General features: G+C 39.9%; 2 protein-coding genes across 4 annotated transcripts in view; both read left to right on the top strand.

Moving 5' to 3' along the window:
- mast3a (microtubule associated serine/threonine kinase 3a) lies at nt 1-26,371 on the top strand. Of its 2 annotated transcripts, XM_025052351.1 has the most exons (27): nt 1-548; nt 2,404-2,435; nt 8,102-8,190; nt 8,863-8,935; nt 10,741-10,761; nt 10,863-10,941; nt 14,177-14,334; nt 15,236-15,311; nt 16,255-16,464; nt 17,115-17,216; nt 17,313-17,445; nt 17,847-17,929; nt 18,277-18,362; nt 18,575-18,922; nt 19,022-19,154; nt 19,253-19,418; nt 19,534-19,635; nt 20,062-20,184; nt 20,293-20,405; nt 20,550-20,728; nt 20,933-21,054; nt 21,582-21,770; nt 22,196-22,419; nt 22,568-22,690; nt 22,814-22,950; nt 23,117-23,301; nt 23,622-26,371. In XM_025052351.1, the coding sequence occupies exons 1-27, from the start codon at nt 510-512 to the stop codon at nt 24,494-24,496; spliced, it is 4,200 nt and encodes a 1,399-aa protein (XP_024908119.1). In that variant the 5' UTR covers nt 1-509; the 3' UTR covers nt 24,497-26,371. The 2 variants fall into 2 exon arrangements, with proteins under 2 accessions (XP_024908119.1, XP_016897999.1); XM_017042510.2 differs by lacking the exons at nt 1-548; nt 2,404-2,435 and adding an exon at nt 3,465-4,599.
- Nucleotides 26,372-26,794: 423 nt separating this feature from the next.
- pik3r2 (phosphoinositide-3-kinase, regulatory subunit 2 (beta)) overlaps nt 26,795-27,978 on the top strand; it is a 26,910-nt gene continuing 25,726 nt past the window's right edge. For both annotated transcript variants that reach the window (XM_025052352.1, XM_008333713.3), the window contains exon 1: nt 26,795-27,287. The gene's annotated coding sequence lies outside the window, so the exon portion shown is untranslated. The remainder of the gene's footprint in view (nt 27,288-27,978) is intronic.

Below are 27,978 nucleotides of genomic sequence, written 5' to 3'. Positions count from 1 at the left end.
TTGTAAAATAAAATCCTGACTTTTGCCTAAGAATTAAAAAAGTACATTTTCTATAGAGGTCTAAATTCTTCATTAGTGGAACTTGCTGGAAGCACGAGGAGCTGAGGAAACAACAGACTCTTTTCACTTCTGTTTGGGCGTTCTTACTGGACATGACCTCAAAAACCCCAGCCAGCACACTCACTCACTCACACACACATACAATTGCTGTAAATAGTAGTGTAAATAAGAACGGTTGGTGAACAACAACAACAACAACACTCCACCCTAGACACCCTCCGCTCCCTCGGACCTGTCTTGCCCAGGTCAGTTGATCCACCTCCTCTGGGTGTATTCAGCCGGACTTAGCTGGGGTGAGAAGGAATAGAAGAAGGGGGAGAGGAGGAGCAGTAGGAGGAGGTGGTGTTTATTCAGAAACATGCTGTCGGTGTGTGGAGGGCGCGCAGTATGGTCTGACTGATCCAGGCTATCTCTGCTCCTACTGCCTTTTTACTAAACTGCCTTCAGTGATGGATGAACCTAATATACTGAGACGGCGTGGTCTGCAGGTGAGTATGATGATGATGAGGATGATGAGGATGATGATGATGACAGTAATGGTGATGCTGATCATCATAACAAGGAAGATTTTGATGATGCTAAGGGTGAAAATGAAAATGTTGAGGATGATGATGGTGATGATGATACTACAAAAAATTACCACCAAATGCACTGCAGACACAGATGAGAATTTAATATATAAAAATATTTTCTTTCTCCTTAAAGGATCTTTTCTTTTTAATCTGTTTTTTTTTTTTTTGCATCAGTGACCTTTAAAGATAACATGCACTTTTAACATAAATGAATGAATTGAAGCGACTAATGCAACCATTTATGAAACTAGAGGCTTTACCAGCAGCAGCAGCAGCAGCAGCAGCAGCAGAGACTCCTCTGGTGTTTTTATTTCCATGCTTCTCATTGGTTCCCTGCTGGATCTGGTTGCCTTAGTGACAGGAGCACAAAAAAGAAATGGTTCTTGCATGACATGCCTTTAATCTTCCTGCAGGGCAACCATCTTTTTTTTGTCTTGTCTGTTTTTTATCTCTCACAAAAACCCTTGGACAGAATAATAATCATCATCATGATGAGGTGTTTTTCTCTTGATTTATTCATGGCTCTCTGTGCACGCACAGGGAGAGGAACATGAAACACCTGAGTGTGTGGAACGTTTGTGAGACTTTCTTTCCCATTCAATTAGACTAATTGGTTTCCTTTTCACCCATAATCATTCACAATTTATAATTAAATCTTTGATTTAACTTGACGTAATGATTCTTATATTGAACATATTAATTCTACTTTGTTTTTTATCTTTTAAACCTAAACAATAATGACAACAGCCAATATTTAATGCATTATTTATTTTTTATTTTTGAATATAATTTTTCATTTAGCTACATTTGGAAATGTTGACATTTCTTGTTGACATGACTTTAATAATATTTAGTGAATATTAAGTGTTTACCGGTTAAACTATTGGTTATCTTTTGACTGTGACTAAATCAAGTTATGGTTAATCGTTTTGGCTGCTATTATCCTGGGTTGGGTTAGTTTGATGTTTGACCAAGATAGAATTATTGTGAGCTGACTCGGGTCATTTTATATTGGGGCTAAATCTTAAGTTGTCTATATAAACACTAAGTAGTGTACTTTGGCATTTGGTGTGATGTTCTGTTCTTTGAAAAAAAAAATTTAATCAAATTGCTTGAAGCCCTGGTTTTCATGATTTTCTCCACATTGATACTGTATGATGAGAACTATTGGACAGTTGAAGCTGGAGTGTCTATAGGGAACAGGGGTAGATCCTGCACAAGATAAAATGAAATAATTGCCTCTGAGAGGTTTTGTGTACACACACACACACACACACAGAGTTCCACCCTTTAATGTCCTCTACACTCTGATTGCCCAGGGCAGTTGCGCAGTTGCCTGAGCTTAAAAGCTTGTATCCTCGTGAGGATTTGTACATCAGGGCTGTTATAAGATGAGAACATGAACTGGTCGTGCAAGAAATTAGACTAAATGAGTTTCCTGATTCTTACACTGATTTAAAAGGAAAACATGACAAAAAAGCTGTGGATACAATTCTTTGTCTTTTGTGATGTTGGACAGGGGTTTTTTTCCCCCACAACTTAATAAATAAACTTAAAAAAAACTTATTTATTAGCCAAACATAAATAAATAAAACAATACTAATTTTAGAGCTCAGTCCATATTTGCCAAGGACAAAATAAAAAAAACAAAAAACATATCAGCGAATAAGACCGTTATTAGCTTTTCGGTTGGTTTAACTGTAAATAAGAAAAACAAATGCTTTTCCAAGCACCTGATCCTAATTCCTCTTTTACATTTCTCACGATCTAGAAAGAATTGAGTCTTCCACGCCGGGGAAATGTGTAAGTATTAAAACCTGTCTTTTTTAATGTGTCATTATGTATTTCTATGTATGTCTTTTTGTTCCCCATCCTCCCTCCCTTCCTCTGTCTGTCCTCTACAAACCAGATGGGCCAGGTGTCTGTCACTTGTCTGCTTTGTTGTGGATGATTGCTGTACACAGTATGTATATAAAAGAAAAGTGTGAACTGCAGACTACTGCCGAGTAGTCGCACTGCTCTGACAGGTTTTCATCAAACAGCTGAGAGGACAGGAGGAAGGGCAAGAGAAATATTTTCTGTTAGTGAGAATCAATATGTTTCATTTTCCTCCACTGTTAAAAATTTTATTTCATTTCATTTTTAATTGACATGTCAAATTGTTTACCCTGTTTCCGAGAGCAGTTAATAATTCTTACCTCTTGGAATCAGAGAACTGTTTGCTGAGAACTGATACAATTTAACAAATGACTGACACAATAATTCAGTTTTACTAACAGAGAAGTGACACAGGTGTAGAGAATACAGGCTTATCCAGTGCGTTTACTGAAGGAGGTGTCTCTGTCACAACACACTGCTCTTGAGGGGTTTTCCCATTGTCTGTTGCTAAGAAATCTATCAAGAAGTAAGAAACATTATTTGAAATAACCTGAAAAGGATCTAAGAAAAGCACCTGAAACTAGTCACTGAAACAAAAAGGGATACGTGGAAAAATATTGTTTGATTTTTTATTTTTAAATCAAGTGAGAAATACCACATCTTATATACAATGACAATTTGTTGTCATTGTATAGACAATGTCCACATCTTATATACGTCTATGGACTGCACTATAAGTGGACCCCACATGTGATGGACCGTCATCCATGTGTGACGCTAACAGAGATAATTATGAATAATAAAGATCTCCTGTTGGCCTTAATTATCTTTCACTTTTTAAATAGGAAGTGGATTATAAAAAATGACATAATTCTCACTGTCCTACCAAGTGGCTACAGTGTTTCCTGCATAAAGTTTACTCCGAGTCTGCAACACATTATATAGGATATTGTATGAGTGACTTATTAAAAATTCTCTATTCACATTTACATCTATTCATTGCTCTCTGAAAAGTGGGGTCTTCAATTACTTTTTGAAAATCACCTCTTTTCAAATAGCTAAACAATCCATTTGTTGTTCTCATGGATTAGTGGCATATGTTTGTTATTGGTTTCCAAGTGAGACATTCAGTTAGCCACTTGAGTTAACAAACCCAAAAATAAATAGGGGGTGTTTTATTGTTCAATTATTTGTTTAAGTCACCGTACAATAGCTGTGCTCTTAACACTGGCTAATCTGGGTTTAAAATGTAAAAGATTGTAATGTGAGCCATGGCAGTTGAAACTCACAGGATAAGCTCAGTTCACCCTGGTGACAGAGATGCAACGTTTAAGGACAAATGTAAAAGATAAATGCCACTTTTGTACGGCCTTCTATATATGCTTTTAATCGTTAACGTTTAAAGAATATTGTACAATTATATTATATGCGCTTATGACATGGTTGTCATAAGTGCTATAATGCCACCATAATAAATGCAATTTAGAGTTTTAATATTATTATAGAATATCTGTGTTTTGCTAATGTCAAAACATTTCCCGTAAATATGAACGCATCATTATTGGCCCCTCCCCCCGGTGTGCTGGGACGCGCATGCGCGGAGCATGCCTGTGTGCTGCCTCTGGAAACTTTCTATCAGTCGCTTCTTTGGGCCAGGTTCATATTCATCGATGTAATGCGATGTCCGCCGAACCCTGACCCAGAGGAGGATTAAACCAGTGTAAATACCGGGACGAAGGAGCAAGGTGGACATGGCCGTTACACTCATCCGGTACCGTAGAACTGCGGTGCCGTGTGGCCAGTTCTTGGGTCAGTTCGAACCGACAAAGCTGGACAGAGTTAGTGGTGTCGGACACCGTGTACTGGCCTAGCTAACATCTGCAGCCCCAGCAAACCCAGCACCGGAAAGACAGTAAATCTGTCTGAAACACGATGCTTTAAATTCAGCACATTTCTCCGTATCTGGTTTGTTGTTTTTTTTTTCTGCCAGCAACAGCACCACCATGTCTGACCACAACTACTACTGGACCGTGTTACCCAGTTACAAGTCTAGTTTTGTGACTGGGGGGGCGATGAAGAGAACCAAAGGGTAACAGCACATTTTTGTCTTTATTACCATTTGATTTATCTTCTATGTGTGGACGAACGTCTCCACTGACTGTGTTTAATCTAATACCATGCGAAACTGTAAAAACCACGATAATATGTTGATCGGTTTACGTTGAGAATCATTTCATTTCTCACCACGTAAACGCTGCATCAGCCTGGTTCGGTCCCGGTGTCCATGTAAACAGTACAGTTCACGCTGATAATGTCATGGCAATGTGTGCAAATGCTTATAGAGTCAACACTGCATGCGTCTGTCACATCCGCCCTAGTTTTTGTTTCCCAGAGAGAAACGTGTCCATTGTAGTGTTTTGTAGAATGTGTGTGTGTGTGTGTGTGTGTGTGTGTGTGGTCTATAGACTGCATTGTCTGCTTCTAGCTGTCGCATAAGACGACACAAAGTGTCAGGGTCGATCAATACACTGATTTAATTATCTGGACTGTATTGGGGCTTTAGAGAAACTCGTTAGGAACAAAATTATCGATCCCTCAGAGAAACAAACTCTTTTTTCAATTATTTATCAAGCGGAGTAATGTCTTTTTCAAACTTAATATCTGAACTACTGCAATTATTTTTGTGAATTTACTATTTCAAGTTGCATTCAAAATAAACTTGTGTCCCAAACCTCAGCAAATACCAAGGTCAAAATAACAAGTCCCCCTAAGCAATTTGTGTCAACATGACAATGTTCTAAATCTTTAATTTAAACTTGTATCTGTTTAGATTTTTTTTTCCTAGCCCAGGTATCTTAATTTTGCTAGTGAAAGCATTGTGGTCCAATTTAAAGAACTGAAATCTTGTAAAACAAACTTCAGTCACTTCAGACCTGTATAGTAATGTACTGACATTGCAGACAGACAATCTGGAGAATCAGTCAGTGTGAGCGAGAGTTTGAATGTTTTTTTGTTTCCATATGTGGTCCTATAGTATACTGTCAACCTGTCTTTGCCCCAGGTGAATGCAGGAATTGTCGTAAAGCTCCCCTGCTATCCTGAAAATGATTTAACTTTAGAAAAGAAAGCAATCCGCCCTTTAATGCAAATATTTAAATAAAAATACTTATATACTCAGCATAATGATCTTGGTAGCCGAATATGCCGCTAAAACAGGCCCTGTGGTCGTATCTGTGATATCTGTGTAATACGCCCTATGTTCTTCACATGATGTTATTGAGATTGATTTTAATGTGTCATGCATAATACAGCCCGTCCCTTATGGGACTATAATGTACCACAAAAGTACAAATGCAGTAGTTATTGATTATTTTTCTCATATGCCCCTGGCTCACGAATGAAAATCAACAGCTTGTTTTTTTTGTATACCATGTCATTGAATTTAATCAGTCGGCTTCCAGGAATAATGCTTGTACAAATAATGTCACAAAGTTTTACACGGTAGAGTTGACTGTTGGCTGTTTATCGTCCAGCTTGCTGTCTATTGTGTGAAAAATATTTTTCTAGTTTGAGTGTCAGTATCTGGGGCATTATAATAAACCAGAGAACAGTATCTACTGATGGAACTTGGTAAATAAATAAAGTAAATAGTTGTATATTTTCCACCATCAGCAGACACCATACTTGTCTCAGTTGGCCTACTTTCATCATTGGCTGTAACACACTCAACAAGCCACTATTGTTATTGGTAAATCCAGGCAGCCTTATCACTACTAACTGATATGGGTCACTTGGTCATGTTGTGATATAGTGATTGTTTTATACCATTACAGCTGAGAAAAGATTAATTTATTTTCAGATGAGAATAAAACAGGTCCAGCTCACAGACAGATCACTGTTGGGGCTAAATTCCGTTCAAACTGAAGTCAAGCTTACTTGGCATTCTCCACGTCCACGTTCTGGTCTGGAAGTCCTAAACTGGTTGAATATGTCTCAGTTCCAACCCAGAAATGTCAGAAACTGTTGTCCCACCAGTCTTTTAATGAGGTCATTGCCAGAGAGAATGAGTAAGACAGCATCGGCATTACCGAGATATAAACACAGAGCATGACGGTATTACACTTAACATAAAACAGCCTTTAAAGGAACCTTGTCTAATCTCACATGACAACATTGGCAAACATAGCAGCAGGTATTCAGATTCCTGAAGGAACCACACATACACAAAGCACACAATAACGGAACAGTGTACGTTTTATCTTTTTTTTTTCTTTTTAAACTGTCTTGTATAATAATTGCTGTGGGGTTGAGTCACACTCAGGGAAACAACACTGGGTCTGTGCTAACTGCCACCTTTGTATGCATTGTTGTCATGAAGGTAGCTGAGAGAGAAACATTTGTCCTATTTTGCTTGAGGAAAAAATAGTGGAAATGTTGTATATTTCATGGAATGGATGACCCATTTGTTGAATGTAATGGTTTCGGAACTGTGTGCTCATGACGGCTGTACCAATTGATGGTTAACTGGTCTTACTCCAGTATTACTGACGAGCATCCTCTTGGCTCAAACATTAATCGATTAGACATTAAGTGATTCCTGAAATCTGACATAACCAAGTCTCTTTTAGGTGCTTTGTCTTTTACTTGTTCTCTTTTTTAAATTGTATTTTATTCAAAATAGTATATAAATAATATATAAATAAGTAAAATGGCATACTTCTGATCAGCAATGTACACAACAGCTCCAGAAAATGCTTAAGTGAAAAAACGTCTTTTTCGATAATTAACATATATCATAGATGTCTGTCAAAGTGGAATGTTAGCCTGCTTTCTATCAGCAAAACAACAGTCCTGATTTTTGTTTCATTCAATAGATAGGTAATGAGATTAGTGAAAGATGAGCTGCAACCGGAGCTCCTTTCAGTGTTTTTTCATACAGGAAAAAAACGTCTTTGACATTTTAGTGTAAAACACAATCTGATCATGGCTGCTATTGCCTGTGGGTCTGTGTGGCTAATGTGTTTGTGTATCACTGATATTGGTGTCTCTGTAAGGACCACAGAGTTACATCACACGAGTCAAGAGGCAACTTATTTTTCCACATCATTATAAAACAGCCAAGGTCAACGCAAACAGCCATTTCCCATCATTTCCTGGACTCACTTGCTGTAGAAACACAAGACATAACTGGATCAGAATCAGTACTCTAGTATATGATATAATATAATGTACTGTTGATAGTGTTTGTATTTTGTTTGGTGTATCAACTAAGTGGTCTTTTAAACAAAAGGGCTTAAGGACCTAACCCAAAATGGAACATGTCCCACGCTATACGTATGTGTTTATATATTTACATATAAACATGTGTAGCTGCATACGACAGGCTAACGTATACACACGTCTTTTTCTTGTAGCACCTCAGGATTAATTACTGTTTGCCTTATCACGAAACAACAACTATAGTCTGCGTTGAATGTTGCTCTGATAAAAATCAGATAAACAACCTTTCCCCTCTGGCTCTTTTTATTTTGTGTTTGTAACTGTGTGAACCGTTGTCTTATCTTTTTCTGTTTGTGTTCCTCCTCTCACAGTGCCCGTAACAACAAGAGAAGGAGTTTGGCGGTCGGAACCCCGTCGCCCACACTCTCACGACCGCTCTCTCCTCTCCCACTCTCCACAGGTACTTGCTTTTCCGTGCGTGTTGTTTGACATTTAGAGGTGTCGTTTGATAGGTATGTTCCACGTAAAGTAGACCACATTAAAACGGACAAGTGAGTGCAGATGTTCTGACGAGACGTAAGAGAAGTACAGTAGGTGTGACAGGAAACCACGATGTCGGATTTTCTGTCGCTGCTTCTTTCAGTTTTACATTTTCTTTGGTCTTTAATCGTAACATTAGCCTGTTTCTGTCTGTTATCAACGTTTCGTCACCTCTTCAGTGATCACTAAACTTAACACCACCCTTGTTGATTGGATATATTGTAACAAAATCTAATTTTAAATCACCGGTTGTTGCTCCAGAGTGACTTACAGGGTTATTTTTTTGCCTCTAGGTCTATCAGTTAGAACAGGTCACACTCAGTGTTGAATAAAGCACGCTGCTTTATTCATTTTACTTCTTTCTGGCTAATCATTCCTGGACTCAGCCGTCTTATACAGTTAGTCATTCTGTTTAAAAGAATGTGACTGATTTGATGGTATGAATACCCTTTATCTTTCCTGTTTCAGTAGTGTGTGATGTGATCGAGATTAGTTCGATCACCAAGAATATTTCAGAGAACAAAGTGTGGCCAGGGTAAGAGAAGTGACACAAAATTCATCCATCTCTTGTTTTTGGTTCATGTGTCTTCAGCTGGCAGCAGCCCTTCAGAAAGCCCCAGAAATGTTTCGGCCAGCACCTCTGCCAACTTTCAGTTTGCTCGCAGGTAAGAAATTGCTCGAGTATGGAATTCATCCAAGGCACTGTTGCTAAGCCAAGGTAATGACAGAACGATCTTCCTCTTAAAAACACCAGTACAGGTTTCCTCTAAAAAAAAAATCTAGAAATACCAGGTTGGTTTGATTAGGTCCAGGAAATCATGATGTATTTTTTTCTCAGTGAGTGGACGTCTTTCATCTGTCTGGATTTGACCAGCCAGAGTAAAGGAAATTCTGTGTCATTTCTTGGAGGTTACACATTACACAGTACCACAGATTTCACCCAATACCATTCTTTCTGTAGCTCTACAGAGACACAGTTCAGCTCCTTCTGGCCCTCCATAAAAGTATTCATTCTGGTTATGACACCAAGTTGTTCCTTATCTAAACCACTTACCTTAGCTTTAATTTAAATTATTTATCTATACCATAATCATACAGCACATCATGTTTATTTTTCTGTCTCTAAATACTGTATCTCTCTTTCTGTCGGCCCGTCGCTCTCATTTTTGTGGCCATCTTTTAGTCAATACCCAGAGAAATATTCCTTTCCTCGTAGTCGTTTCCATTGGCCGTAGTGTTGCGTGGATAATGAACAAGTCCAGACTTGTTGGTTTTGCCCATACGGTAGAAATGAAGCATGTCTATCAAGCTCAAATGCCTCAGAGATATTTGCTGGACCAATTAAGTGAACGTATATATACATGTTTATTATATATATGTGTGTAAATATGTACACATGCCATTACCAGGAATATGGGGTAAATTCATTCCCTTTCACCCCACTCCTGCTGCTAGTAGACCTGCTGACATTTAAAGGAACAATGCACACAAGCCTTTGTAAGGTGGAATCAGCAACATGTTGACTGGTTATAAATGAGAGGGCAACAAGGGTGACATTAAAGGTGCAGTTTATGCTTCTTATCTGAACAACCATAAGTAATGAATTAGCACCTCGTGTGGTGGTGCAGTAAAGCACATTACCTCATAAGCTCGGCAATAGAGTGGAGTTGTCTCTTGGTAGAATCACTTTGCATGACTCATCTAATTTTATTGAGAGTGTTTACTGCCTGTGTGTACACAGATGCCCTGACAGCACTTTTGAGCAAACCTACTGAGTTTATTTGTAATTCAAGCAAGCTGGATAGCTAGTGCTGTGTGTGCAATTATTCTTTTTTTATTCATGTAAACATTGAATAAATCAGACCAGAAAATTGGTCCATCCATGCAATGGCTCAAGTCTTGTAAATGCAAATGAACTTAAAACATGGCAGATATGTTTCCCAGGGGTGAGGTAACAAATGTTTTTTAACCTTAAGGTGTAAGAAGCAATTTTCCTTTTTGCTTCCTAGACCTAAAAGGCATTGGTTTCAGCAATGCCTAACCAGTTGGTGACTTTCCATCACTGCAGCCTGAATCATTAAGAAAACTGGGTCATATCCTCAGTGTGCTGCACTGCATTGGAAAGCATAAGTGGGGGACGGGCAGGGGTAGTGGCACCGGGAATGAAGTCACTGTCACAAGTGGTAATTTCACACATGACGGTCATGGTCCACTTGGGTGTGCCGTGCTCTGCGTGCACACGTGGTTCATGAGAGCATTTGTTTGTCTGTGTAATGAATCACATGCCCAGTGTCTGCAGGGCTCAGTGCTGCATTGTGGCAGCAGCAGCAGCAGCAGCAAAAGACCCACTGCCACTGAGCTGCGACAGTCAAACTGTCTCTCCGTCAGCAAGTTTCCCAAACGTCTAACATGCTCTTATTTCTCCTCCCCTGTGTCCGTCTTTGTCATCTCTCCTTTATCTCCTGTGCAGCCAACTGGCCCGTAGTGAGAGGTAAAAACTACAATGACAAGAATTTTACAACATGTATTTTTCATAACCAAGTGACTGAACATTAACTGATTAACTGTGTGCGACTGCTTTGTTTTTCGTAGACCTGACGGCCGTAGATGGTCTGTGGCCTCAGTTCCCTCCTCTGGATACTGCACCAATGCACCAAGTTCATCAGTATCTGTAAGAGAACTGTTTTTGTGCTTTTTCTTCTAAACTAATGATGTTCCTCTAGTCTTCATCTTCCTTCTACTCCCTTCTTTTATTTTTGCTTTTCTTCATCCTGTTATTTTTTTTCTCATTTTCCCCATTTTTCTGTAAATGCAACTTTCTTTTCATTTGCCCTTATTTTTCCTCGAGCATATTTTTCCTTTTACTTGTCTTGTGCAATTCCCTTCTTTTTTAAGAAAAACTTAAACGTGTCAAGATGTGTTTGGGATTATAGAGTCATTATCCATAATCAAATAGCTTATATACTGATCAGTAAAGACAATCCAAATAACCTGTTATTAGGTTGGTTTTTCTGCTGTGGTTCCAATTGACAAATGCCACTGCCTGGCACCAGTACAGGGCTCATGGCTGGAGCCCTGTGGTCCAGAGCATCCTTCACACTGCTCAAAAAACATATTTCCTTCTATTCCTTTATGTCTATTCCTCCTACTATCATCCCATAATATTAATATAAAAAAAACAACAATGCTTTCATTTCTTTTGAACCACTGCTTTGTTTCAAATCAATGTTCTCTTTTAAAACAAAATAGTCAAAGTTAGCTGTGTTTTAATGTACAAGCTTAATTAAAGAGGCCTCTTCAGTTGAAGTTAAAAAAAGAGCTCGTCATTGCGAACCAAAGTCCTCTGTTTGGTCTGAGAAAAGTAAAGAGCAGAATCAGGTTCACATGTTTGAGCTGCCAGTGATTGTTCTGCGGCTCTGAGGTCAGGAGGTTTACTCACTCAAATGGAAGGAAGTGTCTCAACTCAGGGTAAGAGGAGTCCAAACAACACCTCCGTGTGTGTTAGTGGATTGTGGAGCATGTTTTAGCTAGCTCTGTTTGTGTGTTAGTGGAGCATGTTTTAGCTAGCTCTGTTTGCTGTTCCCTTCAGGAGTCACAACAGTGGATCGTTTGCCTCCTTCTCTACCCTTACACCTATGATCTCCATGTCCTCATCCACAAATCTTCTCTGGGGTCTACCAGTCGGAGTCCTCAGCAGCACCAATGATGCTCAATCTTATACCAGACTGCAACTGATTTGGTTTGGAAGTCATTTTCATGACCTGCATGATTGTTCTGGCACCAAACACTGAGACCATCACAGTCTTTTTTTCTTTCTTTTTTTCTAGCTTATAATAAATCAGACATGATGTGCCCCGCCCCCCTGCCCACACAATGACCGAGTTAGATTTTTAATTTAAAGACAACAAAAATAGACCCAATAATAGACCCTTCTAAATCATTGGAATAATTAGATTATCCTCATATAAAACATGTGCTCTAGATAAGTTCACTGCCACAGTACAGAGCAAAGCTGTGTGAAAGGTTGAATTTGCTGTTGATCCAGTAAAAACAAGATGGAAGGCCATTGGCTTTAAGAGTGTTTTGAAGGTGCAAAAACATTTTAATACTCCCTGTTTTTAACACTTCATTAATGCAGCCTCTGTTTGTAGGAAAACGCCTGTCACATTTTACAGCAACTCACAGTTGGTGACAGATTTATTTTGAAGAACATATTTAAGGTAGTAATTCTTTAGCATGGACCTGCATGGTGTGCAGACGTGGAACAGTAATTTGTCCCCTAACACTTTTAAAAACATTCCTGGCAGAGGCTGAAAAGCACTTAACACCACTGTCCATTCAGGAGCAGCCAAAGCCGACAGAGCAGCTGACTCAGTGTGGATGTAATATGACTCAGCTAAAACAGGATGCATCCAGTGATGATGCATCCTTCCTTAGCCTGTTGTTCATCACACATTCTACCAACGGGAGGAAAATTGAATTATTCCTCACATGCCTTTCCTAGAGTTTTTGCGGATAATTTTAATTATTTTTAATCTGACGTGATATTTGTGACAAAACTAAAGGAATAAGAGGATTCAGCATGGTTGGAAAAAGTAGGGTTCAGTTAATGTTTCACCATGACCTGAGCTGCACTTCATGTCACCTCAGTCAAGTGTAACTTGCTGAAATAATTTTTCTTTTACATTAGATTTTTCTCCCTGACATCTCATCTGAGACAGAGGGGACATTTTATTCTTTGTCAAGTCCTCACTCTTTCAGGACAAGTCAAATAAAGGGAAACAGTGTGGGTAGACTTTGCCAAACTGCAGCCGTCAGTTATTTGTTGAAGGTTTCTGTGGTGATTATCTTGAGCCTCTGTCTTCACACTCATTAAGTGAGACTGCAGTGAGTTGGAGGAAAACAATAGCCAGCTCCTCTGTCACGGCTGTAATTTTGTATGTCCAACCACATGGCTCAGGGTTGGTGAGGTCAGCCCTTACTCACACAATGCCTCTTTCAGCATGGCTCTCAGTGAGGTCTTTATACTGCTCTCCCCCATTCTAACATGGCTCTAGTTTCCTCTATCATTTATTTGTATTATTAATTCACCATCCCTTTATTGATTGTTCACGTTCTGAATTTCAGTTTCATGTCCTACTACTTTATTGAGCCCCTGTTATTTTTTTTGAAGGAGGTGGAGGGGGGTGTAGGAGACACCACTCCTCTCTGCTTTCACTTTTGTTCTGACTTCAGTGAGACACAAGATCCCAGGCAGATGGGAGTTCTCATAAATTCCAGGCTGAGTGTCACCCATTTTGGCGTGGAAAAAGAAAACGCATGCATGTACAGCCAACACAACAGCTGCTGCCGCCTTCCTGCGGCACTGCCGGTGCAGTGGGAAAGGCTGCTGTAGGCGACGAGAACGCTTAATCTGAGATAGGCCCCTTCAGTAGTCACAGAGGGATGTGTGATAGGTTTCTGTATTCAATCCTAACGTGTGAATTTAAATGAAAAGAGTTGTATTTATATTATCCAGGTATATTTTATTTTTACATAATATTCAATGAGTATTTATTATTAGAGTAAAACATCAACTCTGAAACTACAAAATAGTACCTTTGGCAACACAAAGGCTCTAATTTAAGTACGTATAGCTTATTATTTTGTTTTTGTTTAATGTATAATATTTGCTGCTTTTCTTTGAGGTGCAATTCTAACACATCTTTCATTTCTTTTTTTTATCTGGAGTCATTTTCAGACAGAAATGTGTAAAGATTGAACAGCCACCAGACCACCATACAGTGGTCCAATTAAATTATCCAGATGATTACGTTTGTTCTATTTTATGGCCGATGTTTTGTAAAATACTCGTCCTTTATGTGGAAGTAATTTCCTGATTCCTTCTTCCCATCTTTTTTCCCCAGTCTTCTTCTTCCCAGGAATTATTGCACCAGTTGCCCTTTCAGCCCACACAAGATGATCTCCACTTCCTGTTCAAACATTTCCGGAGTACGGAGAGTGTGGCAGATGAAGAAGGAGCTCACGCCTCGCCCCCTGTCAGAGTCCGCTCACGCAGTCTCAGGTACCATGGAGTATAAACAGTAATTACAAAGTCCAGATCTGTAGTTTTATGGCACAGCCTAGGAAAGGGATTCAATCTATCAGTTCTGTATATATATATATTTATATATGTGTGTGTGTGTGTATGTATGATTGTATAATGGGCATCATATTAAAATAATGCAAAAAATAATTGCCACACTATTGAATATACCCCCTCCATCTGTCACTGCACATGCTCTACACATGCATGGCTGACAAGTTACATGCGTCCCTTAAATAGCTGCTCTGGGTGTGTAAGACGTTACTTACTGCCCTGAAATAGTTCTCACGAGGCCAAAGGTTACCAACGCACTTGGATGCAATGACACTGCATGTGCAACTGTTGTGGCTGAACAGAAACAGCGCTCTGGTTGTCACTTGTTGATGTTGTTATTTGTAATGTATCTGGTGTGTGCGGGGGAGCACCCAGTCTTTCTATTTTTAACAGAAAGTGACGACAGCTCATTGATTTGTAACGTGCACAGACGGTTTGAAAACCTCTTGATCGTAATGGAAGCCGTGAGCTAGCTAACAGATGTGGTCAGTGATACTGCAGACGAAAACACGATCTGAATCTCATCAGGTTCATTTTCACACATGCTGTGTTTACAACTTGGGGCCACTGCAAACACTTAGGTTTCACCAAGGAAATCAATAGGGTTTTTTGTTCCTCTAATAACAGATTGATGGTCGGCATTATACACAACGACACATACAGGAACGTCTTGGATTGTTTTTGTTGACTCATCAAATTCATAACCCTAATAATGTTTGTGAAATATGAATCCCTTTTAGGGGCGCAGTGGTGAATTTCATATGTTTTTGTTTCACTGTGATCATTTTGTCAGCCGATTGTTCATTTTTCTTTTTGCTTATTTCAGCCCTGGGCGGACCTGTGGAACATTTGACAATGAGATTGTCATGATGAATCACGTGTACAAAGAACGCTTTCCCAAGGTGAAGACATTTCTTCTTGTAATTTTGTTTCTCTCTCTGACATATAAAGGAATAATGTTCTATAAGAAGTTTCATTTCTACTGCATTTCATAAAGGTTTCAAACAACAAAGTTGAACAACTTTCAACATAACATTTATGAGCATACTAGCTTCATTTTGGACGCTATTATAAGTAACTACATTGTGAAGCACCAGTATTAGGCTCCTCTATAGTTTTATATATTTTTATTTCACTTTTGTTGAAGAACACATTTTTCACATTTCATAAGCATCTCTTATGCCTGTCAACAACGATCAGTTTGTTTTCCTATCTAATTTTTCATCATTTTTCAAGCATGCTTGAGTTCAGTGCTGTGTTGAAAACAAAATGACATCCAAGATCCAGTTTTACTGCCAGCTGCATCAGGTTTTCCTTAAAAAATCAGCTCATATTTTTTTAGTTCTCTCCTCTGTCACAGGATTCCTAGTTCCAGATGCACTCGAACATCCACACAGAATTAAAAACCCTCAGCTCCCTGTGTTTTACTGAGGGGTGATGTTCTTTGGGTTACATACCTTCTTGTCTTCAAAAGCTCAACAACATCTATATGACTGGAAAGTTCCAGTCGTTTTGCAGTAACAACTTTGAAATGGGTAATTTTGGTAATATCCAGGAATGCTGAGTCGAAGATCCCATGCTGCATAAGAGCAAATGGGAAATCCATTAAAAATAACATGTTTCTAAAAAGGGCTAATGGTTTTGTCCTCAACCTAACCCTAACATACGTACTAATCCACACGTGCGTGAACTTTCTTCCTCACATAGATTTAAGAACTGGTTCTTTAAGTGCCCACGGCAAAGTCAAAATCTTTGCTCACTCACCAGAGGGATTTGCCGTAATAGCTGACACAAAGCCACTGTCACTGTTTTAAATGAAGTCTTCCATCTTGCTTGTTTTTGCAGGCGACAGCACAGATGGAGGGTCGGCTTCTTGACATCATTGCAGAGTGTTCCCCAGGCAGTGCTCTGCCCCTAGCTGATGGAGTGCTGGGCTTCATCCAGCACCAGCTGCTGGAGCTTGCCAGAGACTGTCTGGACAAGTCTCAGAAAGGCCTGGTCACCTCCAGGTACTTTGTGGAGCTGCAGGAGAAGCTGGAGAAACTGCTGCATGAGGTGCATGTCAGACGTCTTTCTCAATTGTTTTTTTTTTTTTTTGAAAATGTTGTAAATTCCTGATTGTTGGCAGCTAACACTGCCCGCCATGAAAAACTGCATATCGTGCATAACTCTGGGGGAAAGTGTGCACTTAACTCTAAGTGATGGTGTCTGCTGGGTTGCTTGACTGCAGCAAATGCTGCCCCCTGTGTATTGCATTACATAATGTGCGGTAGATTTTCAGAATTATCTTTTTTACTTGGAAACATCTGATGTTTTTATTCAAATTCTATGGTTCAACAAACATTTACTTTTTTGTTACCATACACCAACATCACTTTTGCACCACGTTTAACAAATGGACTTCAACCTCTTTGTTTGATGAAGGCCAGTTACTGTTAGACTAAGAAATGCAGACAATAACTAAAATACACCTCTGTTATATATTAACCTGCAAAGGCACAGCAGCTGCACACAGCAGGGATGCAGTGTGTCCCAGAGCCTCTCACTTTTTATTGAAGTACCATCAGAAAACTGTAGAAGAAAACAAAGATTCTAAAAATAACATAAGCCACAGCACAGCAGGGTGCATTCAGCCTCTGCGAACGAGACAATTGGATTAAGATACAGTGAAGATCTATAATTTTTTTTTATCATTTCCTGATCAGGCATATGAGCGATCAGAGAGCGAGGAGGTGACCATTATCACCAAACTAGTCAAGAAGATACTCATCATCATCTCCAGGCCTGCCAGGCTCCTGGAGTGTCTGGTAAGGATCATTTTCATCACATGATGTCAGTAGCTGTCCTGAGCTGTACCACAGCTGCCCCAGATATAGCCACAATGTTTTGCTTCTCTTTGTTAGGAATTTGATCCAGAGGAGTTTTACCAACGTCTAGAAGTCGCAGAAGGTCAGGCCAAAGTAGGCCAGGGCATCAAGACTGATATTCCCAGATATATCATCAGTCAGCTGGGCCTCACCCGGGATCCTTTGGAAGGTACCTCAGCGACTCAATTCTGAAAACCAGAAACACAACAGTTTTTTTTTCATTTCCAATACTGCAACTTATCTGAGTATCTGTCTATACCGATATCAATCCGATACTAGCTGTTCTCCTCCAGCATCTTGCCTCAGCAACGACAGCCTGACGCAATAGTGTCCTTGTTTACAACGTGTCGTGTTTAGGCATCTGGTATCAGATCAGACCAACTCTAGGTGTTTGATATTCAATCCTGAAATGTTGACCAATATTGAACCAATCCTGATCAAGGCATCCCTAGTTAAAACCATTCAATGTCATCACGATCTTCTCATGATGACAAACATTTGATTTAACTCTTTTTATTTTCCTCCTCTTGGTTATAACTGCTCACTTTGATCTGCCTCTTTGTTCTACAGATATGGTCCATCTGGAGCAGACAAGCCCGAGTCATAGATCGACCAAAGAGTCTGATGACACCAGTGAGACGACACCGACACAGGTATGAACCTATCCTACTGGGTGAAGAGATATACAGGCCCTGGAATGACTTGGACAGAACAGTCAGTGGTGGTTAAGAAATGTCAACAGCAGTGAAATAGCACTGGAGAAACGTAAAACCAAGGTCAACTAAAGCAACACCAAAATGGCCTAAATAAATCAAGTTACATTTTATATTACTTTATATTCCTCAGTTGTGCATTATTTCAGTGGTGAATGGAGCACTTGTTGTTTTTGGAATGATGTCAGTTAAAGCACAAAGTAAAGGCTTCATATTCCTCAGTTGTGCATTATTTCAGTTCCTGATATTTTTCCGTCTCATTTTCAACACCTGTGTGTGTGATTCAGAATCGAGTGGCCTGCACACCTCCTCGCAGAAAACCACTGGAGAGTGACTTCGAGACCATCAAGCTAATTAGCAACGGGGCCTACGGGTAAGTCATACATTGTGGACATCTATATTATAAATAAAAGAGATTTCATTACACAAATGTAGACGGTTTGTCGTCCTCTGTGTTTATTTACACAGATGAATTATTAGCTATTAGTATTAAATCAACCTGGTTCCTTTTTTGTCCTTTCCTGTTTTCCTTTTTTAAATCTCTTAATCAATTCCTCCGTTGCTCACATCTGTCCTTTTGTGCAGCGCTGTGTTCCTCGTTCGCCACAAGGAAACCCGTCAACGTTTTGCCATGAAGAAGATAAACCGTCAGAACCTGATGCTCAGAAACCAGATCCAGCAGGTGTTTGTGGAGCGAGACATCCTGACCTTTGCTGAAAACCCGTTTGTGGTTTCAATGTTCTGCTCTTTTGAGACACGGAGGCATCTGTGCATGGTCATGGAGTACGTGGAAGGTGGGGATTGTGCCAACCTGTTGAAAAACATCGGTCCTCTTCCCGTGGACATGGCTCGCATGTATTTTGCGGAGACTGTCCTGGCGTTAGAGTACCTTCACAACTATGGCATCGTACACAGAGACCTCAAACCTGACAAGTCAGTCCAAAAACAAGACAAGGAAAAATAACAGGAATAACTTCACGTACACCACTGTTTAATCTGACAATAAAACATTGTTTTTGTTTGTCGTTGCAGTTTGTTAATCACCTCTATGGGCCACATCAAGCTGACAGATTTTGGACTGTCAAAGATTGGTCTGATGAACATGACCACTAACTTGTATGAAGGACACATTGAGAAAGACACCAGGGAGTTTATTGACAAACAGGTATTTCTCATCTTTTCACATTTTCTACTACATTCTTCTGTCATTTTCACTGTGGTCTCAGATGACACAACATGTTTTTCTGCCTTGCCTTTGTCCAGGTCTGTGGAACCCCTGAGTACATCGCTCCAGAAGTGATCCTGAGACAGGGCTACGGAAAACCTGTGGACTGGTGGGCCATGGGAATTATTCTCTACGAGTTCTTAGTGGGCTGTGTGCCGTTCTTTGGAGACACACCTGAGCAGCTTTTTGGGCAGGTGGTCAACGGTAAGAAGCTTCAGTGTTTCACGTGTTCTTTTTTTTTTTTTTTACCGCAGAGCTAAATTTGTAAAACAGAGGGTTAATATAATCTGAGATCACTGGTTTGTGCTTCTTTATACAGATGATATCATCTGGCCAGATGGTGAAGATGCTCTGCCAGCTGATGCCCAGGACTTCATCACCAGACTGTTGAGACAAAATCCAGTAGAGCGACTGGGAACAGGTTGGTGGCGTTTAAGCTCCGTCACTGGTTACCTATTATTGTGACCTTTTGCACATTTTCTGTCAACCTGTTATGTTGTTAGCCCTGACATTAGAAGAATTAAAGAAAGGTATTTCCAGTTATTTCTTCAAAATAAAAGAAATAACCATGTGAATGGACTTTCAGTAAAAATTATATTTATTTGCAGCAGCTTTAGGACTAAGGATGGCTTGATTCATTATTAAGTATCACTCCAATATTGGTCAAAATTTTAACATTAAATATATTAAAAGAAAAACTATAGCCTGTGTGATCCAAATGCTCAACTTAACTTTGCCCAGCATAGCATAAACAGCACTAATGGAAAAGAACACACCAGTTATTATGATAAAAATGTATAATCCTTATTTACACAAATCCACCATTTTCCCTGTTTTTTTTCTCCAGGTGGAACCACTGAGGTAAAGATGCACATGTTCTTTTTGGGTTTGGACTGGAATGGACTCCTGAGGCAGAAAGCTGAATTCATCCCTCAGCTGGAGACTGACGATGACACCAGCTACTTTGACAGTATGTGGGATTTATTTGTAAACCTCCCGGGTTGACAACAACATTAGACATGAAAACTTGGGTGATCATTTCATTTAGGATGACTTGTAAATGTATTTTGTTCCACAGCTCGATCAGAACGCTACTGTCATACGGGCTCAGATGATGACGATGAAACCAACGATGACGAGTCGTCTCTGGAGCTCCGACAGTTCTCTTCTGTTGCTCATCGCTTCAGCAAGGTATTTCATTCAAGCCCACGTATTTAACCTTATACAGTAGTTCTGTTTAATAAAGTGAATACTAGTAAATAAACTTCACTATAAAACCTCAGAAATTCTGAAGACACTTTGCTAATTGAGAATGAATTCATGCTGCATTCATAGGTGTACAGCAGCACAGAGCACCTGTCCACCTCCACGCCATCCAATCAGAGCCTGTCATCATCAGAGCGCAGCCACAGCGAAGAGAAGGAGGAGCGCTGGGAAGGCAGGGGAATCCTTTCTCCTGGCGATGGACACAAACACTCAGCTGGAGACAGGAGGGCAGATGGACACAGGGGGAGGTGGGATCATGAAACTGTCTCTTCTTCTTGTTTGTTCTTCCACACTTAACCACAGAAGTGAGATGGAGATTCAATTTCCCTACTGTTAATCTTTTAATTTAACTCAACCAAATACAGGAGAAGATGACCCAACATTTACTAAATACACCTTTAAAATACTATATTTTAATATTTCTTATGTTATGCTAATGTTTGTGTTTGCAGCCTTCGTCCTCGTGCTTCTTCTGGTTCCTCGCAGTCCGATCGCAGTGCCAGCCCACTGGTCATGAACAGCACCCAGAGCCTCGACATCATGCCTCGTTTTACCATTGCTCCAGAAGAAGAGGGTAAGGACAAATGTCCTGCTCAAATGTCCCCCAATGGCATGTGGTACATATGTCACCAAACAGCCTCAAAAAAACTTGTAGTCCAGCTCAAAACTTTAGAGCTACATTGTCGACTGACCTGTAAATCGGCAAGGTTTTATTTAATTTTATGGCATTTTTAATTGTGTCACTTCACTCTTATTAGAGTTATTACAGGCTAGTATTTTACAATTTTATACTGCTCGCTTTACTTCATTTGTACTTGTACAATTTGATTCTGACATTTTTCACAGAAATCACTGTGTCATCTGTGACTTGAGAAGCTGACGAATGAGTCACCGACTTTTAGCATACAACACTTTGATTAAACAGATTTGTGTCTTATAGTATGACACATCATTTTCTTTTGTATTAAAGAGGTAAATTAAATACGTACAATAATATAACATTTGTGTTCTCACATTTATTAGTGCATTGTTTTATGCATAAATGTCAATCTTAGAAGGTGTTAAAACCTAGCCGTGTTTCTCTCTGCATCTGATTCATAGATGGCATGGTTTCCAACCTGCGACGCATTCGTCTCCGGAGCAACAGCACAGGAACCAGACCATCGTTCAGGAGGGGCGCATCTCGACGAATTGCACACCAGCTGGAGACTCCAGAGAAACCCAAATCCCCCGCTGGCAAAGTGCCCAAGTCAGCCTCTGTCTCTGGGCTCTCTCTTATCATCACTCCAGGTAGAGAATAATCTGTACACGCCAATAAAATTCAACCATCTGTGTTCCTCAGTCTCATTTCTGCTATTTGTTACATTCATACATTTGTGAAAAGTTTAGCAAAATATATTGAATTCATTTTTTGTTTCATTGTTTGGAGGCTGTGTTTTAAACTACTTGCTCAAAAATACTCGTGTGTTTACAGTGCCCACTACAGACTGATCAGTGTAATATCACAAGAATTACAGTTACATAAACAGCCACTCCTAGAAACAAACTGATAAAGGGTTTATGGATTGACAATTCATTATTATTATTATTTTATTATTAGTAGTAGTGGTAGTGGAAATAGTAAGTATAATTTGTTATTTTTAATGCTCAATATTGCCTTTAATCTTAACAGAAACTTACTCATGCCACTGTTATAATTTTTTTTTCTCATGCAGATGACTCAGCAGCTCCTCCCACGAGCCCCAAGTCTTCTCTGTCGCTGTCATCCAACCCCTCGTCCAGGGACTCTTCGCCCAGCAGGGACCTGAGTGTCAGTGTCACCTGCCTCAGGCCTCCTGTTGTCATCCACAGCTCTGGGAAAAGGTTTGGCTTCGCCCTGCGAGCTATTAGGGTTTACATGGGAGACACTGATGTCTACACCGTTCACCACATGGTCTGGGTAGGTGTTGTCCTCATCGCAGATATACCTGATTGTGATAAATCTGTTGAAGTGATTTAATCCCTTGTTTAAAGATAATAATTTGCTTGTAGTATTAATTACTACGGTAATACTGTGATTTAAAGTCGAAGTCTCTGTCTGTTTTCAGTGTGTTGAAGAAGGCAGTCCAGCACATGAGGCAGGATTAAGAGCTGGTGACCTCATCACTCATGTGAATGGGGAGTCAGTCCAGGGTCTTGTCCACACTGAGGTCGTGGAGCTCCTGCTCAAGGTAAAAGAAACACTATCCTCAATGTTTTTAATCAATAATTATTGAATTACCCTATTGTATATTCTTGAACAGAATGGCAGAACATGTGACTTTTCCTGCCTTAAAAATGTTTTGTTTTAACAGAGTGGCAACAGGGTCACTTTACAGACAACTGCACTGGAAAACACTTCAATCAAAGTGGGCCCTGCCAGAAGGTCCAGCTACAAGGCCAAGATGGCCCGGCGCAGCAAGAAGAGTAGGAAGAAAGACGGACAGGACAGGTACAAAGAAAATAGAGTCCTAATGACACAATTTAACTTTATTAACTTTTACAGCGCTGAATTTTTGCAAATATGTGACTTGAACATAGTTGTTAAACACTGAAAAAGTTCAAGGAATAATATATATACGGATTATTGATCTGCCCTCCATTTTTTTAATTTACAGCCGTCGACGTAGTATCTTGAAGAAGCTATCAAAGCACACTCCGCCACCACCCATGCAGAGCAGTCGGAGCTTCTCTTCGGGATTCCACCAGTCTTCTAGTGACAGCCTCTCTGGTTCCCCAACACAGTCTCTTTCTCCTGGTCCATCAACACCATGTCGCTCTCCCGCCCCTGACCTATCTGGAGGTAAGTGATGTCCTATGTTTTATATAAAACTAGGGATAGCAATTTATTTATCCTCTTGACATTGTCTATGTGTAATATTTCCATTTGTGTGCGCACTGATAGATGAAATAAATTGCTATATTAGAAATGTTTTCAAACTGGCCCTGTCATCACATTTTGTAGGAAGAGTACTCCGATGTAAGTCAAGGACACCCTGTATTGGATTCTACTTGTAGCCTATAGTCAAATCCTGTATTGGATTCTACTTGTAGCCTATGTTTTCAAGTTCTTTTTTTTTAATGGAGAAAATCTACACCACTGTGTCTCTTTTCTTCCCCCAGATTCTAGCTCTTCTCCCTGCTCCAGTTCCCCAAACTCACCTGTCCCACAGGCCCGACCCAGTTCCCTACATGTTTTGGGACGATACTCCAAAGCTGGCCGCTGCAAGTCCACCAGCAGCATCCCTCCTTCACCACTGGCCTGCATCCCTCCTCCTCAGCCTCTCTCTCCCCAGTGCCCTCAATCCAGCCTCCCCAGTCACCACAAGTCACTGCAGGGGTTCCACGGTAAAACATTGTCCCCTCCAACGATTGCCCGCCATTCTGTGCGTCCACGTAGTGCAGAGCCTCCACGTTCGCCACTCCTAAAAAGGGTACAGTCAGCAGAGAAGCTGACGGGAGACAAGACGACTGGAGGGTACCATGCAGAGAGGAAAGCCTACAGCACCCGCCGCCACACCATGGAGGTGCCTCTGTCTGAGAGTGAGGGGCTAGAGGACGTGGAGGGGGACATGGCCACCACCACAGGGTTTGTTTGTGTGGGTGAGCACGGTCGTCAGGGTCTTTGCATTGGAGGACATAGAAGTCACCAAGACACAGCCAGTGGAGGCAGTGACCACCACAGATCTTCTGCATCACCTCAGCATCGTGGTGGCAACCATCACTCCAGTGAGGTGGTGGTGATGAGGAAGCTAGCTCTTTCAGAGCGCAGGGACTCTTTCAAGAAACAGGAGGCGGTGCAGGAGGTGAATTTCGATGACCTGGAGGAGACGGATGCAACACCAAGCCCAGTTACACAGCCCAAGACTTTTAAGGCTTCCTGGATCCAGCCAGTCCGGGTAGACTCCAGTGCCAAGGTGGAGGGAAGAGGATCACAGGGTACAACACAGCAAAAAGCCAATCCAAAAGACAAAGTGGGCGAGAAATCAACGAAGTGAGGAAGAGAATTCGACCAGCTACTGTTTCCACAACTCAGTGTCCAGAAAACTGTGATTTAACCCTGAAACATCAACGTCAAACATCAGTTTCCGCACATGAATGCATCCTGCAACACTGTTAAAAGAGTAAAGACTGCCAAACTGGTTACTTCCTCATCCTTTGTTTTTTCTTTCCGTTCTCAAATCACTGTGGCACCAGTAACCGATGAACTCTGTAAATACTTTTTAATTTGAAAACTTATTTATAACTTTTTACATGCATACGTCGTTTTAAGTCTGCTCTAGGATGCTTCAGCTGATCTAAATTAAGGAATTGCACAAAAGAAAACGACAGACACACTTTGTGATTTTTTTTTTTTATCACATATTTACCTTCCTGAAAACACCCGTATTCTGTTCATATAGAGTCTTGCGGCTTCTACTGTAGTGTATTATTAGTTTGTGGCCATAAGCAGTTACACAAAAACACAACACTATACAATACAAGCATAATATCTAGCAGTGGATACCAAAGCAGATAATAAAACACATTAAAAATAGGTACTGCAGTTGTACATATAGAGCCTTCATTATTGTGACTGAACTGCTTCAGGCTGTCAAACCTAGATAAAGATGCAATACTACGTAGTGTCTTAAAACATGAACTGACCAACACGCGGCTGTGTGGAAAATGAATAGCTTTGTGTCAGTCGTCGGAAACCCATACTGTTACTTCTAGGGCTGGATAACACACTTAATAACATTTGAAGACAGGTTTTGCTTATCCCTTTCTCTGTGGGATTCAAATACTGTACAGTGGATGTAACAAACAAAAAAGTGTCTCCCTCGGCTGTTATTGATTTGTGTAATATATATGAATGTTTACAATTTATTGACAATACATGTGTGGTTATGAATGTTTCTTCATGTTAAATTATTGTGTAAAAAAAAACAAGCCAATGTCATCAAATGGCAGAATTAATCCAGAAACCTTGGGATAGTTAGATGTCTTACTTAGTCCAAGTGATTTCCTTTTTTTTAAAATGTTTTTTTATATTGAAACAGTCTTGTTGCAGTACTATTAGCCTTTACTGTTGATGTATATTGTATAAACAACAGGGGACCTTATAGCAGGTGGAGTTGGTGGTTTATGAAAGTGACCTTTTGAGGGTAGATGGAAGTGTGCAATGTCATACAAGTGGTTTGGTGTTAATCCCTGAGTGTGATCAAGCCAATTGTTCACGATACACTTCTTTTTTTCCCTGAGAAAGAACTATATATTAAATATACCTTAAATAGGAATTAAAATCTTCAAGTTGGTGCCTAAAACTTGAAAACCATTACAACACTCTGATGTTATACGAAATGGCTTGACATTGCACCCCAAGGACAAACTTGGAAAATCTAGCTGTTGCTTTTAGCAAGTGACAAAACAAAATTTACTGTTTTTGACCAAGAAGAGAGAGAAAATGTACTGGTCCTAAATGTTGGTTATGGATCACGGTAGTAGACTGTGGCATTGATCACTGGATTTGTGACGCTGCATACCATTGATTTTTATGTACCGGAATCATTCACCTTGTTTTTCATTACCACACTAATATCAGCTGCCTTTCATAGCAGTTTGTCACACATCAAACTGGAGCATCACAGGGACTCTTTTTTTTTCCTCGCCTGTGCCTGTGATGAAATCCACATCTTCACTCTACACATATATTTGCCACATTTGTTTGAGCAGAGTTGTGTGTTATGAAATTGTGTCCCTTCTACTCCCCGACCCGTTCACTCCAACCATGTGCGTATCTGGTGCAGATCATTGTGACGTTGTCTGTTTTTCTATTGTCTTAACAGTGCTTTGAATTAATGAAATGCATAGGACTGAAAAGTCCAGAACAACAAAGTGATAGTGTGATCTGTTTGTCCCTCCACCGGCACAATGAAGTGTTAATACTTTGATTTCATCATCTCAAAAATTATTATTATTACAAAATCTCAAACTAAACATTAACTCTTCTTGATTACCTTGATCTAGTTTAAGTTATCTTAATTATGCTGATTCTTATAATTATAAGAACCAGTTTAATGACTGAAATCTCAAATTGGAGAAATAGACCTGAAATGAAAACCGTTTTTTATTTAAAAATGTTTGGACTTCATTTTTATTTTTTATAGACACAATTAAAGTTTTTTAACACTAATACTATCATTTGACTATGTGAAAAGTAATAAAGACGTTGCCAGCGAATAAATGATTTATGCACTGTACGAAAAGTAAGGATTACATAAAGATGAATTGACAATGCGCAAATACATAAACATTTCAACAGTATTTAATTATAAAGGTAAATACAGTATTATTGTGCTTCAACTGAGAGAAAATACGAGATTTTGATAAATACACTGTTTAAAAGGCAAAAAGTCTACATGGTTCTAGTTTACTCCATTGGTTGATGCTGTCCGTTGACACCCCCTCCCCTTTCCCCCTTACTCCACGTTCGGTCTTCTCCGGCAAATGTCGTCACTTTACGTGCTCTTCGTATTGGTTCCCACGCAGCGTCCTTCCCTGAGCCATGCTGAGCTGGAAAATGGCTGTGTAGTGGAGCAGGAGACGAACGGGAAAAGAGTGGAAGAGAGAAAGAGCGAGAGGGGAAGCGAAGGAAGGAATGAACTCTGGAGATCTGGAGGCTGGAACTTTTCTGCATACAGTGGCGTTATGTTCTGCTCGTAAGAATCGCCCGGAATCCTTCGTGCCAACCGGAGCCTTTAAGCGCCGCTGCCTAAAAGTGAGATGAGTGAAGAAAATGATCGGCGGGTGAGTTTTTCCAACTTACTGCACATTTCCAGTACAGCGAGGCAGCGGCGGCCACTGTACTGGAAAATGGTGGAAGCGCTGCAAACGTTGAATCCTTTCCACACGCTAACCACAGGACACATTTTAAAAACTTGTTAGACAACTTTATCACGAGTTTTATATGGAAGTCAGTTACTTTAAACACATTACATGAAGTTTTACTTTTTAATTCGTGACACATTCTCGTCAGCCCTCTCGCATATCGACAGTTGACGTGTATCTCCCGTTAAGTTACTATAGTTACTAAATATGAGTTTTAATTATCCTGAAAGGTGTATTTTCAGGTTTGACTAACATAATACATTTGACACTAGTGCTTATGGTTAGTAAAAAAAACTTTAAATAACGGAGACTTGTTTGTTGGTGTTTTAGGTTGGAAAACAAAAATAAATTTAAATGTTTTACTAAGAGTTAGAAAAACTGCACGGCATTAATAACAAACTAGACTCGACTCTAGACTCTAGCATTATCTCTACACAGAACACAGGCCGTGTTTACTACACTGAACTACACTGTACTGTACTACACCGAAATACTCACTGCAGTACCCAACACTAAACAAGACACCACTTTTACTTATATTTGACTGCATTACAAATTACTGTGCAGTTCTACTCTATAATAATAGACTAAAGTAACCTATACCACAGTT

This window comes from Cynoglossus semilaevis, chromosome 20 (assembly GCF_000523025.1).
Source record: "Cynoglossus semilaevis isolate Cse_v1.0 chromosome 20, Cse_v1.0, whole genome shotgun sequence".
Lineage (NCBI taxonomy): Eukaryota > Metazoa > Chordata > Actinopteri > Pleuronectiformes > Cynoglossidae > Cynoglossus > Cynoglossus semilaevis.
This window is presented reverse-complemented; position numbering and strand designations above follow the sequence as displayed.

Coding starts and splice junctions, on each gene's coding strand:
- mast3a (XM_017042510.2), top strand. CDS start 4,514: ATGTCTGACCACAACTACTACTGGACCGTGTTACCCAGTTACAAGTCT. Junction 17,446..17,846: donor CACCCGGGATCCTTTGGAAG/GTACCTCAGCGA, acceptor TTTGTTCTACAG/ATATGGTCCATCTGGAGCAG. Junction 20,406..20,549: donor TTGCTCATCGCTTCAGCAAG/GTATTTCATTCA, acceptor CTGCATTCATAG/GTGTACAGCAGCACAGAGCA.